The 17297-nt window shown below is 41.0% G+C and overlaps 2 protein-coding genes across 6 annotated transcripts in view; one reads left to right on the top strand and one right to left on the bottom strand.

Moving 5' to 3' along the window:
- Positions 1–47: 47 nt before the first annotated feature.
- stx4 (syntaxin 4) lies at positions 48–7390 on the bottom strand. Its single transcript, XM_030401114.1, has 10 exons — positions 7176–7390; positions 6713–6817; positions 5693–5792; positions 5324–5398; positions 5164–5234; positions 4067–4175; positions 2945–3018; positions 2315–2452; positions 2125–2235; positions 48–1765 (listed from the first exon to the last, which is right to left on the bottom strand). Exons 1-10 carry the CDS (start codon positions 7203–7205, stop codon positions 1688–1690), a joined length of 891 nt encoding a protein of 296 aa, XP_030256974.1. The 5' UTR covers positions 7206–7390; the 3' UTR covers positions 48–1687.
- Positions 7391–9664: 2274 nt separating this feature from the next.
- The window catches only part of LOC115571021 (rho GTPase-activating protein 44), a 73802-nt gene continuing 66169 nt past the window's right edge, over positions 9665–17297 (top strand). For 2 of the 5 annotated variants that reach the window (XM_030400000.1, XM_030400001.1), the window contains exon 1: positions 9665–10083. In XM_030400000.1, coding sequence (XP_030255860.1) covers positions 10031–10083 — 53 coding nt within the window. In that variant the 5' untranslated portion in view covers positions 9665–10030. The remainder of the gene's footprint in view (positions 10084–17297) is intronic. The other 3 variants (XM_030400002.1, XM_030400004.1, XM_030400003.1) reach the window with 3 other exon arrangements.

Raw genomic sequence — 17297 nt, 5'->3', positions numbered from 1 at the left:
TGTGTGGAGAGAAAGATCATCAAGATGAAGATAAAAGACAAACAAACTAATAGAACATGGCAGTATTTTATTTTAAAAACAAACCTATATTAAAATGAAAGTGATGCAAAAATTCAACAGCTGTAATATTACACGGTTGAAAAATCAGCGCTCTGCTCTCCGTTGACCTTTTTCCAAAGGAGACTCGAGCGAGGACTCGACAACATTAAACATAATAAGTGGTTTATTTTTCTGTACAGATTTGTCACGTTGTGTTCTCTGAAAACACATTTTCTGCTCCAGGATTTCAGAATCAAACTTAAAATACAGTTCACCCACAAATCAAAACCTGTAGTGCAATTTAACCAGCTAGATTGTTTCGGTGTGAGAGGCAGAAATTCTGATAAATCTGTCTCCTCTTGAAAATGACAAAGCAAATAAAATGCATTTTAAAAACTTAACAGCAACGTCTCTTCGGGTGAAGTTTAGTAGCTCCTACGTGAAGCTGCTCAAAACAGGGTCTGTCATAATCTCAGGAAAGAGACACTGCTGTTGAGTTCGCCGCAAAGAAATCTCTGTCATTGATATCTCTTAACTATGGATTTGGGATTATGGGTTGAACTGTCTCTAAGTTACTAAACTATTAAAGACTTTGCACAATGTGACAAATGTTAAGAAAAATAAGTAACGAGCGTATACGTGACAAGCTAAAACATGATGACTCGCAGCTGAAACACTGCGGTGTGAATTCAGACATATATAAAACAGAATAAAGACTCGCTCCGTCCCTTCTTGACAACGTTAGTGCACAACATCACATTCTCAACTTGAGCTGTTCATATGGACATACAGGAGAAGAAGGCACCATTTTGAAGAGAAGAAAAAAAAAAATTATGTGTTGTTGCAGAACCTTTTCTCGTAGCAGCTTGCACAACAGTGTTCAAATCATAAATACAAACTGGTAGGACAAATAAAAAGTGGGCCTTGGGCCTTTTATCGCAGTGCTGAGACACTTCTAAAAAAAAAAAAAAAAAAAAGGGGCCGTTATTCCACCAAAACAAAAACAAAAAATCTGTATTTACACTTGTTACATCTCGGCAGTTGAAACAACTTTCAAGTTTTAAAAAAATCATCTGCATAAGGAATCACCAGCCATATAGGTTATATACAATTATATTAGTCTATTTACTATATATGACTATAAAAGAAAGAAGCCCTATTGTTATTTACGTTTCCAATTCATACAGAAACAACAATGGAACAAGAATCAACGCACAGTTTTCCTGAGTCCAGTATGATCAGCGCCAGTGTCGGGTTCAATACTGCATTGTGCTTTGCTCAAGGCTGCTTATTTCCTCTTTTTTTTTTTTTTAAATGTAGCAGGGGAAGAGGCGCTGACGTAACAGCTCACAAGGCGTCCAGGTCATTAAATCTGCCTGGGGAGGGGGAGGGGGAGGGGAGGGGAGGGGGTCCATAAACCTGCAGCACTACCTCATGAGTGCAGGTGAGATTGTAGTTGTTGGTTAAGACAACAGAGAGCACACCTCTTCTTTAAAGAAAAAACAAAAGAGCCTGTAACGAGGACATGCAGGTTAAAGGAAGACCAATTTGAAGTGTGGAATAAAAGAAAAAGCAGAGGGATGATAACCGACTTAATTCACCCGTACATCCTGTGGGCCGTAATTATTTACATGAAGGAGGATTTCGGTCAGCCGAAGGCGGAGGCCAAAGAGATGACTAGGATGAGGATGAGGATGGCCAAACAGATCGCGATCCAAATCTTTTTCTGCATTAAAAGAGAGACAGAAAGATCAATTCACACACGAGCAGAGTTACATCAGACGCGACCTCAAAGCCACCATGAAGTGGACATTTGGATCAATAAACTTAATAACACAACATAATGAAAACTGGCCCATTAGTCGGTTCAATTCTTTACATCCCCAGCTCATTTAATTTCCTATATTAAAAGATTTTAGGTTCATATGAGTGATTCAATAGATTAAACAGTGAACCATGTAACAATACAGCGTTATTCAAGGATTATACTTGAAGTCAAGCATATTATACTAACGTTGACAACATAAAGAATAAAATAAAGCCTTTTCCAATTTTTGTAGGCTTTGTACAAACAGTGCTTCGTACCTTGCGTGCTTTTTTCTGATACGTCACAGCAGCCGCCGTGTTTTCCTTCGCTTTCTCCACGTAGTTAGAAGACTGTTTGATGTTGTTTTCAATCCGGTTCACCATCTCCCCCTGCAGGAGGTAAAACACCACAATCAGACGCTCTTTGAAACTCGAACAAGCCTGAGAGACTCGCGTTTCGTTGCTTTACCTGAGCCTCCACCTCCATGGCGAGGTACTGGAACATGTCGTGCAGGTCTTTGATGCTCCGCTCCAGCTTCAGGATCTCGTCGTGTCGGGACTCGATCTCATTCAGAGCCTGCTTTGTAGCTTTGGCGTCAATCAGGATCTGTACAGCACCGTGCAGATACGCATTAGCCGTAGTATGGACAATACCGCGGCCCACAGTTCCCACAATGCAATTTAGCCACTGATCACTGGTGCAGATTTATCAGATTACATGCAGCTTTCTCTGGAGCCATACAAGGCTTTACACTACTTTTTTGCACATACACAGTAGTGCTCCTGTAAAATTAAAAGCAGGAGGGTTCTTCACACTATGAGCTACTGAAACACTACAGACTTCTCTAAGGGCTGCACATGATTTTCTTCCAATGCTTACCAAATCTGTTGTCCAGTTTGAGCATTAAGAAAAGCTACAACAGAGCAAAGCTGTCATCATTTCACACATGACACTTAAAGTCACTACAACTACAACTACGTCCACCACAGATGGCAGTTGACGGTAAACACCTGCTGTTGTCGGTGTGTTTTTCTGTAGTTGTGGTTTCCAACATGCAGTCACACAGGCCACAACCTACTTTTGTTTTTACGTACTCACATTTTGGGTGAAAACATCCGTTTGCCCGCTCTCGAGCATCGTATCGAGCTCCTCGTCTGTCACATTGGTCCCCGCTGAAAAGTGAGAAGTACGTTACATCAGTGTTTTGGATACAAGATGTTCAAGTTCAAGGAGATTTTGTTAAAATGAATCATTTAAGTTTCAGCCATCCTCCTCTTATCAGTCAGTTTTATCTCTATTGTTGAACATAAAATAGATTGAATCACTTTTATTCTTAATCAATATTAATCTTTTATTCTTAATTTACTGAACGGTCTATAAAACATCGGAAAACAGTGAAAAATTGCCCGTCACAATATTCTAGAGGAGCGCTGTGACATCGTTAAGCATCTTGTTTTGGTTCATGTTTATATTTTGTTGTAGACGTATAAAAATATAAATATGAACCTGAAGGTATTTCTCAACAACTAAAGCCCCTCCCCCTTTTGCATGAAAGACAGTTGAAACATGGGACACTAAAAAACAAAAATGTCTTTATAAATAAATAAATATCCTGCGCAGTTTCACTTTCAGTATCACTTTAAGTTACAATAATGCATTTACAAAATAATGTGCCATATTTCCTTCTACTTCTTCTACCTTTTCTTTTTTAGTTTTTACTGTAGTTAACTCACCTCTCCAGATCCATTCAATTTTTATTATTATTCTATTTAGCACTGATGTCAGCATTTATTCGTTTTACCCTTTTTTATGTGTCTCTTATCGTCTCTTATCTTATTTCCTGTAGGCTCACATTAGTGAAGGCTGCTCTATAAACAGATAAGGAATGATAATATAATAGATGTAATAAACCACACCTTAGTAACACACCTTAGTAAGAGAAGTTATAATATAAACTACATTTAAATGTTAATAAATCATTATACAGTGGTTTTAAAAGCTAAATGGGTGTTAAAAGGATGTATGGTAAAAAGTGAGTGAGAAAGAAGATGACATGTGACGGATGTCATGAGACGACACGTGATGACGCAACAGTGCAGCGAACTGAAACAGCAGCGAGGGGGAAGTGGTCAGCGAGACTGAGATTTCCCTGAAGAGAAACAGACCACAAACACTATCACACAAAAACAGAGAAATCTCCATCGTGCTAAATGTACTCACTGATTTTGAGCTGCCTCTGTATTCTCTCCACGTTGCGGTCTCTGTACTGAGCCTGGATGGTGTTACAGTGACCCATCAGCTCCACAAACTCCTTGGACAAGACGGCATGCTGGAGAGACGGAAACGCTGTGATCACTTTACAGCAGTTTTCTTTTCTGGTAGCTCAACAATTAAGGCTTAAAAACAAAATCCAAGGATAAACTCGCACAAACACAAGCTGTCATTTTCAAACCGAGTGGGCGATATGGATAAATTTCCTGTCTTGATATTTCTATTTTCTGTCGCTGTATCAACATCCGCTCATCTGTCAGTTTATTAGGTAGCTAAAACTGATGCAGTCAAATGCAACAATCAGGTTTTGTTTCATCTGTTTCAGAGAGGTTTTGATTCAACTGTGTGATCATTTTGGGGGAAGTAGCTGGTTTTAGGAGTTTCTAATACATTTCAAAATGGACATATATTGTGGTAGAGTAAATCCTTTACTCAACACACGACACAAACTGTTTATAGATAAAATAACAAGATGTGAGCTTCTGTTTCTGGCTGACAAATTATCTACTTTATCACATTTGTGTAAAACAAGTATTCTTATAAAGCAGTCCAGCTCATTGAGACATACTAAAGTAATGGTTCATCAACTTTTAACTGTCAGCACACAAGAAAATTATTTTCTTTCCAAACTGAATTAATCCAACATATTCTATCCCAGTATTTGCTACAACCTAGCAAATATTATTGAGGTGAACGTGGAGAATTAAGGTCGATAATCTAGAAACTAAAAGTGACCAAAGTTCACTTACTGGAAATATTGTGAAACCAGCTATTCCTATCATCAACGTCAACGTCTTTCACAATCATCCGTTTGCTTCTCTTTCAGTTTACAATAAGCTTTTTTTTCCTGAGTGACCTCTTGCTCTGATTATTAGTGAAATAAACCTGTTTCGTGCAGCTATTGAGGTTTGTTTAAGATTAACAAAATAACTTTTAAGACGGTACATCTGTGAACATTTAAATCAAATGTAGAGTTATTTCGTTTAATGTCCTTAAAGTTACTACCACTTAAGCTTTCGCATAAAAGCAAAAATTAAGGAGTCAACCTGAGTCCGTTGCATCCGAACATTTATGGGTACATATTTTGCATCCTCCTCTCCCTTCTTGGGTTCAATATCTGTAGGAAGATGATTAACGAGTGTAATTCAAGCAAATAACACAAATGAATAAACAGCGTCTGTTCACTTGTCATCCGTCAACACTCACTCTTCAGTTTCTTCTGGATCTGACCAGCCAACGTTTTGATCTCATCTCGAAGAGTCTGGAGCTCTTTCTTCATACCTAATCCACGAGGAAAACAACGTATTCAGCACACAAATGTACCGTTTCAGAATGAATCAAGATTAATCTGTAGACCGAGGACTCAGTAAAACACATTGAACTGCCTGTGAGAAGGATAAAATGCAGTGTTTGGCAATGACTATGCATGTTAATTTTTTCGTTACTTTACCTGCGAATGCTTGAATGTTTCAAATAATTTGATTATTTGTTGGCCTTGTCCAGTTTTAAACAGTTGTCAGACATGTTTTTATGCAAAAATCTGGACAGACAGACGGTCTAAATGAATACACTTACTGTCCTCCGGCAGCGCCACGCCCAGCACAGTCTTCTGCTTGTTCTCAAGGTCAGACACCATCCTTTTGAGATTGCTCAGTCCCTCGTGAATTTCATGCACCTAAAAACAAGAAAATGGTTTAACTTTATAGGCAGAAAGATGCTAACAGTAGCACATTAGTTGAATATTTAACATATAAATCAGTTCACAGCAAAAATCTCAAACATGCTCTGGTTTCGGGTTCTGAAGTGTGAGAAATATATTTTAGTTTTTAATCAGTTATCTTTCGGAAGTGAGCAGCTTGTCAGACCAAACAAACAATATTAACACAGGGCTCTGGGAACAAGTTGTAGGCCATTTCACTGCAATTTAAATAGTTTCTAAACTAAACAATAAAAACAAAACACAGTTTATTTCAGGCCAAGGCGTAACCTTTTGTAAAAAAAGAGGTTAACATTTTGCCATCATGATGCACATTATAGTACGTAGGGTTGCAAATAACAATTATTTGAATTCTCAATTAATCTTAATTAAGTGATGACCCACTTGGTCTATAAAATGTTAGAAAATAGTGAAAAATGGCTGCCGTAAGTGCTTCAAACTTCAAAAGATGTCTCCTAATTCCTATTTTGTCCAACCCATGATACAAAAGCCAAAGATATTCAACATACGATCATAGAGGACTAAAAAAACTGGCACATCTTTGCAGTCTGAACCAGTGAATTTAACCCATATTTGCTGAGCAATTCATAAATCAAAGCAATAACACTGGGTTCTTAGAGACTGAAATGTTGACAAAACAAAATGTAGAAAGCGAGGATTGACTCAATTTGTTCATCTTAAAGCCTCAGCGCTGGATATGAACCCTTTCCTCAGTTTAACAATGAAGACAAACATGCACATCAGCAGAATGCTTCCCTTTCAACCCCACTTTAACCTAAAAATAAATAGGATGTGCAGATAGACCTAAACTTTCAGGCAAAAGTGATATATCCATTAATATGCATGTTCATTAATATACATGTTGGGATGAAGTCCACCTTTTTAAAGAAGACTTCATTCTCCTTCTCCTCTTTGGCTGAAGAGGGTCCAGGTTTGGTCATCAGGGCTTTGCCCTCCTCGTCGTCATCTGAAGCCTCTGCATTCTGCAGCCAGGATGACAACAACAAATAAAAAACAAAACACAGTCAGTGATTGTTTGCATCTTCAGCACAACAACAGACTCCATGAGCCCCAGGAGCCGTGCCCTGTCCCGGCCTGACATATCCTTTAAGGAGAAGGGTTGAAACGGAAGTGGCACATAAAAGGTCGCTCAAGTTAAACATTGCGACACATAAACTGTTAAACATTTATCTTAAATCATTTTTGTAGGTTTACTTTCTCAATCAAAGCTGTCACAGGGGAACACTGGAGTTAGTTGGCCACTACCCGACAGATGAAACTTGGCTAAGTTAGCAGGCTAGCGCGCTAATGCTAACGTTAGCCGTCCACTTTCACACTCACGTTTCCTAATTCTTTAGTTCGGTCCCGCATTTTTTCAAGAGTGAAGCAGCCGGTCAGGTGTCAGAAACGCAGCGACTCCACGCAGAAGTCTGTGAAGTTGTTCCCAGACAGAGAAACAAACTGTAGAAGATGTAAACTTTGCTCTAATGTCATTCAACTAGTAAACTCCAGCACCCAACACTTCTTCTTCTGCTGCTCTTCAAAACATTGACTGTCGACTCTTTGGCGCCCCCTGCGGCACCGGAGTGCAACTGCACAGGGCGGATATGTCATTTCAGTTTTTTAATTATTTAGAGTTTATTCATTATTATTCCCTTGGATGTCTTTACTGCGTTTATGTAATTTAACTCCTTTATATATACTTTTGTGTTCCTCTCCAAGAATGTAATTCATGAATTGTTTGAAATTATTGTATTTCTTCATTTCTATCAGCATCACACAGATCGAATTCAAAACAGGCACCACCATCATATTGCAACCTAAAAATGTGTGCAATATCTGGCAAATGAATGTACTTTTGATACTTTACTTTGTATTGTAATTATACTCTATACTTATACTTTTTTATATGTGTTTTATTGTTTTTATATTATATACTATTTTGTTTGTGTGCTATAGAAATGCATGTAATGTTAAAAACCTTCATGAAGGTTTTAACATTAGTTTTAAAAGTTTTTAAACAATTTTAAAAAGGTGTTGATTCAGCTTTATTGATATTTTGGACGGTATAGTTTGTGGTGCTTTTGAATTGTATTTTGTCATACTGAGTGAATACTGATTAGAAACACTTCTAATTATATAACCGTATAATTCAACTGTTCTTCACAGCAGATGCCAGAAATACCATAACATTGACTTGATACCTCTCGCAAACAGTTCTAGCAAAGCTGAACAGTGTAAGCTTCATGAAAGGAGGGTAAATAGCACTAATTTAGTGCTATGTAGCAAATAAAGTGGAAATTGCGTGTATAACATGGTATAGTACATTTTCTCAAGACTTGATCATGAACAAACTGTTAATAGACATTATAACAAGATGGAAATGTTTTTGTGTTTTGTTTTTTGTCTGATTTAATCAATTAAACACCTGACAAATTAAGTAATTTTAGGTGCAACTAAGTGTTCCTCGGTCCTCTCAGTGTAATGCTTTATGTGTCACACCCTGTGAAAAGTCCAGTCAGTCTCATCACTCATCTCAGCCACCAGATGATGCTGTTTGCCTGCACAAGCTTCTACAAATTGCACCCTGACCAACACCACATCCAATCAAGCTGAAGATCACACCTTCTGTCATTTACATTAAGCTGGAGCTAAACTTTACTTTCAAAATCTGTCTTTAAAAGTAAACTTGAGGTGAAAAGTCACCTGGATGGCAGGTGGAGACTGTATGGATAACTGACAATGTCCTCATGAATATTCAGGTCTGACATTTTGGTTTTGCAGGCTATAAATAGACCCGCTGGAGACTGTGAGTCAGGCTAACATGCTTGACAGGCTTCACAATAAACCTGCAGTAAACAATAAACGATCCAGGTGCGACTATAACACTGCCAGTTGACGCTGCTGTGATTTATCACAACAGTTTGAAGACAGTTGGAGATCTGATTTCTTCATTAAAGCTAGAACATTATCATTTTAGGATAATATAGCTTTAAAAGGTAATGGTCAGTGTATTATAAGTTCTAATGGGCTGATTCTAAGGCACCAATTAGGATTTTTTTAATTGTCTTTTGTGCAAATCTTACAGGGCTGTTAAAGGCCTTTAAATGATCCCCAACTAACCATTAATTTAATCATGTTTTTGATTTCACTGCAAATCTAAAGACAATTAGTTCAATTACTTCTATGTTGCCCCTCGTTGCAGGTCATAACCTTTTTGTGGACATTAATTGTGAGCATTTTGAACAGAGCCTTTCAGATTGTGATTGTTTAAAGGTTGTTTAGAGGGTAAAAAATACCCAGGATCTTGTGATTCAGCGGGACACTTACTTTAGTATTAACACATACAATGAATGTAAATAAACAATGCAAAAAGGAAACAATATCATAGTGTAGTAATAATGAAGACGGTGAAGAATAAGAAGAAGAAAAAGAGGAAGGAGGAGAAGAAGAAGAAAAGAAGAGGATGGAAAAGAAGAAGTAGAAGAAAAAGAAGAAGAAGAAGAAGGAGGAGGAGGAGAAGAAGAAGACGAGGAAGAAGACAATATTCTTTATATTTTATATTCTATATTCTATTTTTTTACTCATTGTGTTGTGTTTGTTGGTGCTATGGACCTCTTATGAGACGTGTCCCCAATAAAGTTTGAATTAAAAGAAGAAGAAGAAGAAGAAGAAGAAGAAGAAGAAGAAGAAAAGGAGGGAAAAGAAGAAGCAGAAGAATAAGGAGGAGGAGAAGAAGAAAAGAGGAGGAGCGAAAAGAAGAAGAAGAAGAAGAAGTCAGAAGTCAACATATTTGGCTTTTAACGGTTAAAAGATAAAACTTAAAAGCTGAAGTCGCCCTCTGATGCTCTGTGCAGAGGAGAGCTGAGCTAACTACATTTCCCATGGTGCACCGGGGCGGAGCGTCGTGTCGCCAGCGAGCTGTCAGTGTTGGGGGAGAGGGAGAGAAATCGGTCCAGCATCTCTGGAGCGGCGGAGCGGAGCGGATGACAGAGACACACCGTCCTCATCAGCAGAATGAGGAGGATTTAGCTCAACGTTTCTCCGCCGCGATGCACAAACTGGATGTTTACTAGAGACTGACCCTCCTCGACTGCCATAGATCAGCGCGGAGATCTGACTTTATTCCATCAATGAGATAATGTGGAGAGGCTGTACCGCCCGGTGGTAACGCAGAAAAAAAACACACACACAAGATGAAGAAGCAGTTCAACCGAATGAGACAGCTCGCCAACCAAACAGTGGGCAGGTAAGAGCTGACGCGGGGGAGACGAGACGGGGGGATTTATCAGAGCTGCGGGCTTTAATTGGCTCCGGAGCAGGAATGTGTCGCCTGTGTGTGTCGGCTGCCAGCGGACAGCATTCAGTCATTCACTCGATGGGCTTTTGCTGCTCAGCTGGTTTGATTTGCACAAAGCATTAACTGTCAGTGTAGGTCACAGTTGCAGTGTGAACGTTGTGTGATTGATTGAGCTCAGCAGGGAGGAGCGTAGCCGCACACAGATGAGGAGGGAGCGGACATGGTACCCAAGGAGCGGGGCTGCTGCTGCTGCTGCCCGCTGACTAATGCAAGCAGAGGGCGGCCCCTGGGCACCCTGCAGGGGGGGAGAGTCAGGAGACAGATCACCCAGGGCCACTAACACTGACACTGACACATAAACGTGTTCACTTCACTCTTTTAATCAGGAATGTTTGTACAACATGGATGAAGCATTCTTGGCGTCCCATTCATTCCAGGGGCAAAGCAGCAGAAGTTTATTTGCATGACATATTTCTAATAAAGAAAAGGATCATGACAGTTGGCTAAAAGTGGAATTTAAAGCATGAGGAAGTCATATCTGGAATTTAATATTTTGATTAATATTTTGTTCTTGTGACTGAGCTCGTTTTCTTTCTTTCTGAGAGATTGACACCACTCTCATGTGTCTGCAGTGAATATGAGGCTATAACCAGGGGAAATTTAAATTAACTTGGCATAATTATGCATCGCTGCTTTCCACACAAGACCCTCCCTTCTCTGTCTCCTATTGGCTTGTTGCCTTCGCCCTACTCCGCCTCTGATTGGCTTCCTTGTCATTTGATTGGTTGTTTGGTTTGTTGTTTTGTTTGTTAGTTAGCTGGTTGCTTTGTTGTTTGGTTGCTTGTTGGTCGTTAGTTGGTTTATGAATTAGTTGGTAAGTTAATTGGTTGGTTAGTTGATTGTTTGCTTGGTTTGCTGGTTGATTGATGGATGTATTGGTAAATTAACTGGTTGGTTAGTTAATTGGTTGGTTGGTTGGTTGGTTGGTTGGTTAATTGGTTGGTTAGTTAATTGGTTGGTTGGTTGGTTAGTTAATTGGTTGGTTGGTTGTTGGTTTGTTGTTTGGTTGCTTGTTGGTCGTTAGTTGGTTTATGAATTAGTTGGTAAGTTAATTGGTTGGTTAGTTGATTGTTTTCTTGGTTTGCTGGTTGATTGATGGATTCATTGGTAAATTAACTGGTTGGTTAGTTAACTACCGAACAACCTTTTTGTTAATTTCTCCGGGAATAAAGGTTCACTGAAACATGCTGACACGTCACGGCTGATGACTGTAGAAGGGATTAAAGCCTGGTAAATCCTCATGGCACGATCCTGCATCAGATGGTATGCAAATGTATGAATACTTTAGATTAATGTGCTCAGTTGATGTACTTTCTGTGTTATCAGTGTATCTGTTATTGCTGTGAGGCTTGATGCTTCAGATAAAGTTTGTTAATCTCTCAGTCAGGACTTGAAGCTCCGTTAAAAAAAAAATACATGACCCATTTGGCTCCCGTAGTTTGAAAACAAGCTGTTATCGTGAAGCAAAGTGCAACTCACTCCCTGTATCTGTATCTTTGCAGTGCAGCTATGAACAAGAAAGGCAGTTTTCTGTCAAGACGTGAAAGACATTGTTGCCTCTTTGAACCTTTAGGCAAAAACTGACTGATACGCGGCTCAGATCCAGTTGAAGAGGTGTTGCTGCAGCTTAGGTCTCAATAGTTGTTGTTAAGTCTTTGTCTCCTCTCCTTTCCATTTGACAACCCCACCCTTAGCTCACAACTGAAAGTCAATGTCAACACTATGCCTTTGGCGATTTGGATCAAGTGTTGTTTAACCCTTTGTAATTCTTGCATAACGTCGGATCGGAGTCGTTGCTGCGTCTCTCTCTCTCTCTCTCGGCTCTGTCAACAAACTCGTCAAATCAGAAATCAGTTTGATTTGCGGCCTGTCGCCACCCGCAGAACTTGCTTACAGAGCATGCATTGTTGAGGTGGTGTAAGTGCATCCACAACCTGCTTGTTTTGCGTGGCTGACAGCAGTTTCTGACGATTGCTGGCACGCCGAAAAGGATTTTGTGTCAAGCTATGTTGTACCTCGCTCACCCACACTCAGACTGCAGGCGGGGGTGCTGATACAAATCAATGGAAAAGGTATTACTGCAGCTAATGCCCAGCAGAGTGGACTTGGCAGAGGCAGCAGAAATCTCTGGAGGACATTTACCCATTGCAAAAAAAAATAAAAATGACTGGAAATTTGGCTCACTGGAACTCCAAGGGACAAAAACTATAATGCAGTTGAACAGATAAAACCAACCGGTTACTTGTAAGTATATAAACGTATAAATGTGTGTGTGTGTGTGTGTGTGTGTGTGTGTGCAAGGCCAGGTGGTTGTTTATTCCCCCTCATCCGCCTGAGAGCCGGAGCACCAGAGCCCAGTGAGGCAGAACATCCCGGTAATGAGTTCTAACCTGTATCATAAGAAGCAGAACAGCAGGGGCAATTAGTCATATTTAGAGGGTAGAGCCTCCAACACGATGCCTCACTGCTGGCCTCACAGGTAATTGGGGATATTTCCTCCATGACCTTGGCAGCCACTTTCACCTGGTCAGTGATGGTGGCTGTAGATTACCTTACGTCCCACAGATTCGGGGATTGTAAACCGAGCGTTTTAAGATATTTACAGTGTTGCCAGGTCTAATTATTGTGGAAGATTCTCATTTTTATGATTATTTAGCCATTTATTTGTAGAATGCATGAACATTTATGTAAAAAAAACAAACCTTAATCTATCTGGATACGTTGTCTGGATAAACAATGATTCCGATCTTGGCTTTGCATTTATTTTAAGTATGTTTAGAGCATCATCGTTGTCCTCATTGAGATCGGATCAGTGTCCTCTGTGAGGAATTCAAGGCGGTTCCAAATCGTCCCCGAACTTCCTTTAAAAACCGAAAATCAAAGATTTGTGAGTTGTTGAGTTAAAGGAGAGTTTATAAACTTTGTGAAAAGATGCCTGTGACACATTCTTAATTGTTTGCTCCCTCTTGTGACACAATCTGTTTGGGTAAATCTGATTATGAACACTTTAGATCATAGTTAATTTCAGAGGTGTATCTAATTTCTCCACTCAGTGTTTTTAAAACGTACTTACTTGCTAATTTGCTTCACTCACATGTCCAGGGATTTGGTGTTAGTTGTAGCAAAGGGAGTGAAATTTAACGCTCTGGGCTGTTTGTCTATTTTCTCCGTCTTTTTTTTTTTTTTTAAGCCTCAGAGCCTCTGAATCGCCCGTCTGTTTTTATACTTTCACTGCGTGCAGAAAAGGTGCACATGAGCATCCTCAAACTAATGAAGCATCTGCTTTCAGGACGACACTGCTGCATTGCTCCAGTTTAGGATATAGGTCAAGAGAGGTTCAGACACAGTTAAATTCATCTCTCAAACAGTCGGGCTGCACCATTAATCCTGCGTAATGCTGCGTAAACTGTGCGACTGAATGAAAATGTGTAACTCTCTGTGAGCACAGCGAGGTTATGGCAGGAAGGGGACAGGCCTAATCCTCTTTTGGCTCAGTCACTTCTACTGCAGAGTATTTTTAACTCATCTTCTCATTCACAGTTTTGTGTTTTGCCGACAAACAGGCCGCTTATTTGACTGTGTTGACAGGAAAGTTGTCTTAATAAAAAAAAAACCTGTTTCCAGAAAATCGACGTTTGTCCAGGTGCGGCTGAAGGAAGGTGAAGAATGTCAAGGTGCGATAAGACTGAAAGCACAACGAATTTATTAAAGACGTGTCGGAAAATGGGATTCTAATCTCCGTCAACAGGCCGGGAAATTGTTTCTCATTGTCAGTGTGAAGCGTTCAGGCTGCGGGCGACAAAGCCGCAGAAAGTATTTGTAGTTGCTAAAACCATTAACAACTGTCAGTCCGCTGTGCTGATTGAAGAGAGTGCAGCAAATTGCATGTTTTTTTTTTTCACAAGCCTGCCTGTAATGGTTTCATTATTTTCCGGTTCTTCATCTCATGCAGTATTGCATCCACGTCCATGTTTCTATATCCAAATAGCGGCTTTGTGATTTATGGACGGACCCCGTAACCGGCGATTCTTGTGGTTTTCTGCTGTCGGCCTCCGTCTCACTTCGATGGAACCAGAGGAGGAACTCGTGTAACCAGCCGTGCTTGTTGGGCTTTATGCGACATTGTGACAGCAGGAGGGAGGAGGATGGGATGAGTCGCCCTGCGGTGGCCCTGACATGCTCACAGACCTCTGCTCCTGTCGGTGACACAGTTTAATCTGTCGGGGCACGTTGCTGCTGCTGCTCGGAGCAGAAAGCTGAACAGTTTGATGCAGAAAGAATACTTTTTTTTTTCTCTTACCCATTTATGTTGTCCACTGGTAAACAGCATGTCTTGGTACTTTGACACTGACACACTGCATGTCTCCATATAAATGTAAACCCAAAGGACTTGTGGACTAAACGAGACGGGACCTCAGATTTCACTTGTGTCTCGGATACAACAATGAAAATGACAACGATGAATGATTTCACCCACAATGCTCAGCAGAGTTTATCCCCCGTCGCAGTCCAAAATAATAATAGTGCGTTCATGGGGCGGTGGAATAATCCGAGCCGAGTTGACGTCATGTGAAAAGTCAAAAGTCACGAAAGTCAACATCGGATTAATGGTAACATGCATATTTGTGCGATACATTTCAGGATCTGTTTCCTCTGCTCTCCCCGTGTCACTCAAACAAGCTGGACACAAGTTTTCTTTTAAGTGCTCTAAGGGATCAGATGCACAACAACTTTGCAGGGAGGTCCAGATATTTACATTGAGCCTCTGAGTCTGTCTGTGAGTGTAGGAGTCCTCATGGGTGTCTCGCATCCCCAACAGTCCCCTGACCTCCCGCTGCCCTGACGTCCCATTGGCCGCGCTCCAGACCCGCTGCTGTCACGACCCCGTTGACATCCCATCAATGCTGGACTGCAGTGTTTTTATCCTCAAGACAGATTTCCAGCTTTAGGTCCAAACAAGAAGCGCCTGTTTTGCATATATCCATCAGATTGGTACAAATGGCTCCACAGAGGTGAACGTAAATTATCCGGATCCTTTTTTCCCGTAGTCTCCTCGGCTGTCGGACCGTTCAGCTGAAAGATAATGAACCCATTTGTCAAACACGGCGCTGTTTGTGCGCTTAATTCCAACAACATTCACAGGATTTGATAATTGATTGGCCTTTATGCGGGACATGATTAGTATTCATAGCAAGTCTGCTTTACAGGCTGAATACAGTGCCGTCCCGGGAGCTAAATGAAATCGTTTAGGTTAGTATTAATGGCTGCCACAAGCTGCTCCGGGTGAAAAGGTACAGCAGAGACTTACCTGACACGGATGACATTTTGTTTACAGAGTGAGTCACTTCAGGCTCCTCTCAGGTGTTTATTATGAGCATCATTATGAGGCATTGCTTTCACACACACTCAATTATGTCTGCGTGTGTGTGCGCGAGTGTGTGTGGGCTCACCTACCTGTCCGAGTCGTCCTCATTAATCACGATGAGAGTCTGTTAATGAGGAATTCCTGCGAGCAGTTGGACGCTGACCCTCTCTGCTAGCTTCACTGTGATTGTGAGGCTGTGAGAGATGCTAGCAGCCAGTTAGAGTGATGATGAGGGAGAAGCACACGCTGAAAGGAAATTTTGGGGAAATATACATATTTGTCTGTTAGCTTAGCTTAGCATAAAGACTGGAAAGTGTTGGAAACAGCTAGCTTAGCTCCGTCAAAAGTGGAAAAACGCTCCTCTAAAGTCGTCTTACTTTGGAGGTTTCATCTTCGTGGCCAGTCACAACTTCCGTAATTAACACAACTTTACAAATTTTTGGCCGGGTGAAAGGTTCAAGGTGAAACCATCAGTTTCCCCATCCGTAGTTAGAAACCGCCGCTGGAAAATATTCTCTTGATAAATGTTAATTCTGAGAGGCACCCAAAAACAAACTACTAATGCTACAAACTGTGATATCATCATCCCAAATGTTTCCAACATCACACCCAGAGAAATCAGTGATTCTCTTCAAGGTAACGGTGCGTTTCGTTTATCCGCCTGTCGCTAAAACCTCCTTGGGAAACAGCAGATGATCCGTCAGATGGTGAGGAATGAAGTTGGCGAAACGTGACTAAACACAACGTGATGATTAAATGACATGTTGGCGGCTGTTTCCGGTATTTGAGTGACAAGAAGGAACAAAGGAAAGGACACAACGACTTTACAATACACGACACGATCGTCCTCCGTGACATCAACTCGGCAACTCGTGTGCCAGAATTTGTTGTTCCGACTTGAGAGGGTATTTCACATGAATTTTCCAATAATTCTGACGGCGCGGGAACACGCTGTTACCGTTCCGACTTCATGTGATTTTCCTCTCGGTGGTGGGAGTTGCATTGTGGGAAGAAGAAGAATACATGGCATAAAAAAATGGCTGCATCGATTTTCACCCCTGCTGAATTGTCTGCCGTGAGTCTGGAGTTACAGGAGTGCAACGCTTCATCTTCGGAGGGACTGTTGCAATCCAATATCTCTCTCATCTTCTCTCATCTGTTTGTCCTACTTAGACTGGAGATTCATAATGTCTGTTTGGGTTAATTGAGCGGCTCCAACTGTAATTTTGCTCCTTTTTGCCTCCTCGCTCCACCATCACACAAACATTTCCACCTCCATGAGTTTATTTACACCCCTCTCCTGTCCCTCTCCTCCTTCTCTACCCTCTTTGTTTTCTGACAACCTCTCTGTCCTCCGCTGTAAACTTTACTTCACATCCCCTCAACGGCGCTCTGACAGCTCTACCCTGAAGGTAATTAGCACGGGAAGAGGAGACGATGGGGCGACTCTTTTTTTTGAGGTGTGTGATTATAAATTCACCACGCTGCACTGCACTGGATCGCGTTCCAGATGTAATCACTTCACCGAGTTTATAATGTTGCGAATCAGAGGGGGTAGTTTTTGGGGGGGGTGGAAGGAGGAGGAATAAAAGAGCCACTGCGACATGTTTTCTGGACTCGTCTGTCAGGTTTTTAGGTGAAACCGAGGGAGCCACTAAGGGAGATGTCGTTGGCAGTGGAGCGTTATTGAAGTCGCTGGAGTGTGATGATGGCGACGCCGCTTCGGGTTGTTGCAGAG

Source organism: Sparus aurata, chromosome 20, assembly GCF_900880675.1.
Source record: "Sparus aurata chromosome 20, fSpaAur1.1, whole genome shotgun sequence".
NCBI lineage: Eukaryota > Metazoa > Chordata > Actinopteri > Spariformes > Sparidae > Sparus > Sparus aurata.
This window is presented reverse-complemented; position numbering and strand designations above follow the sequence as displayed.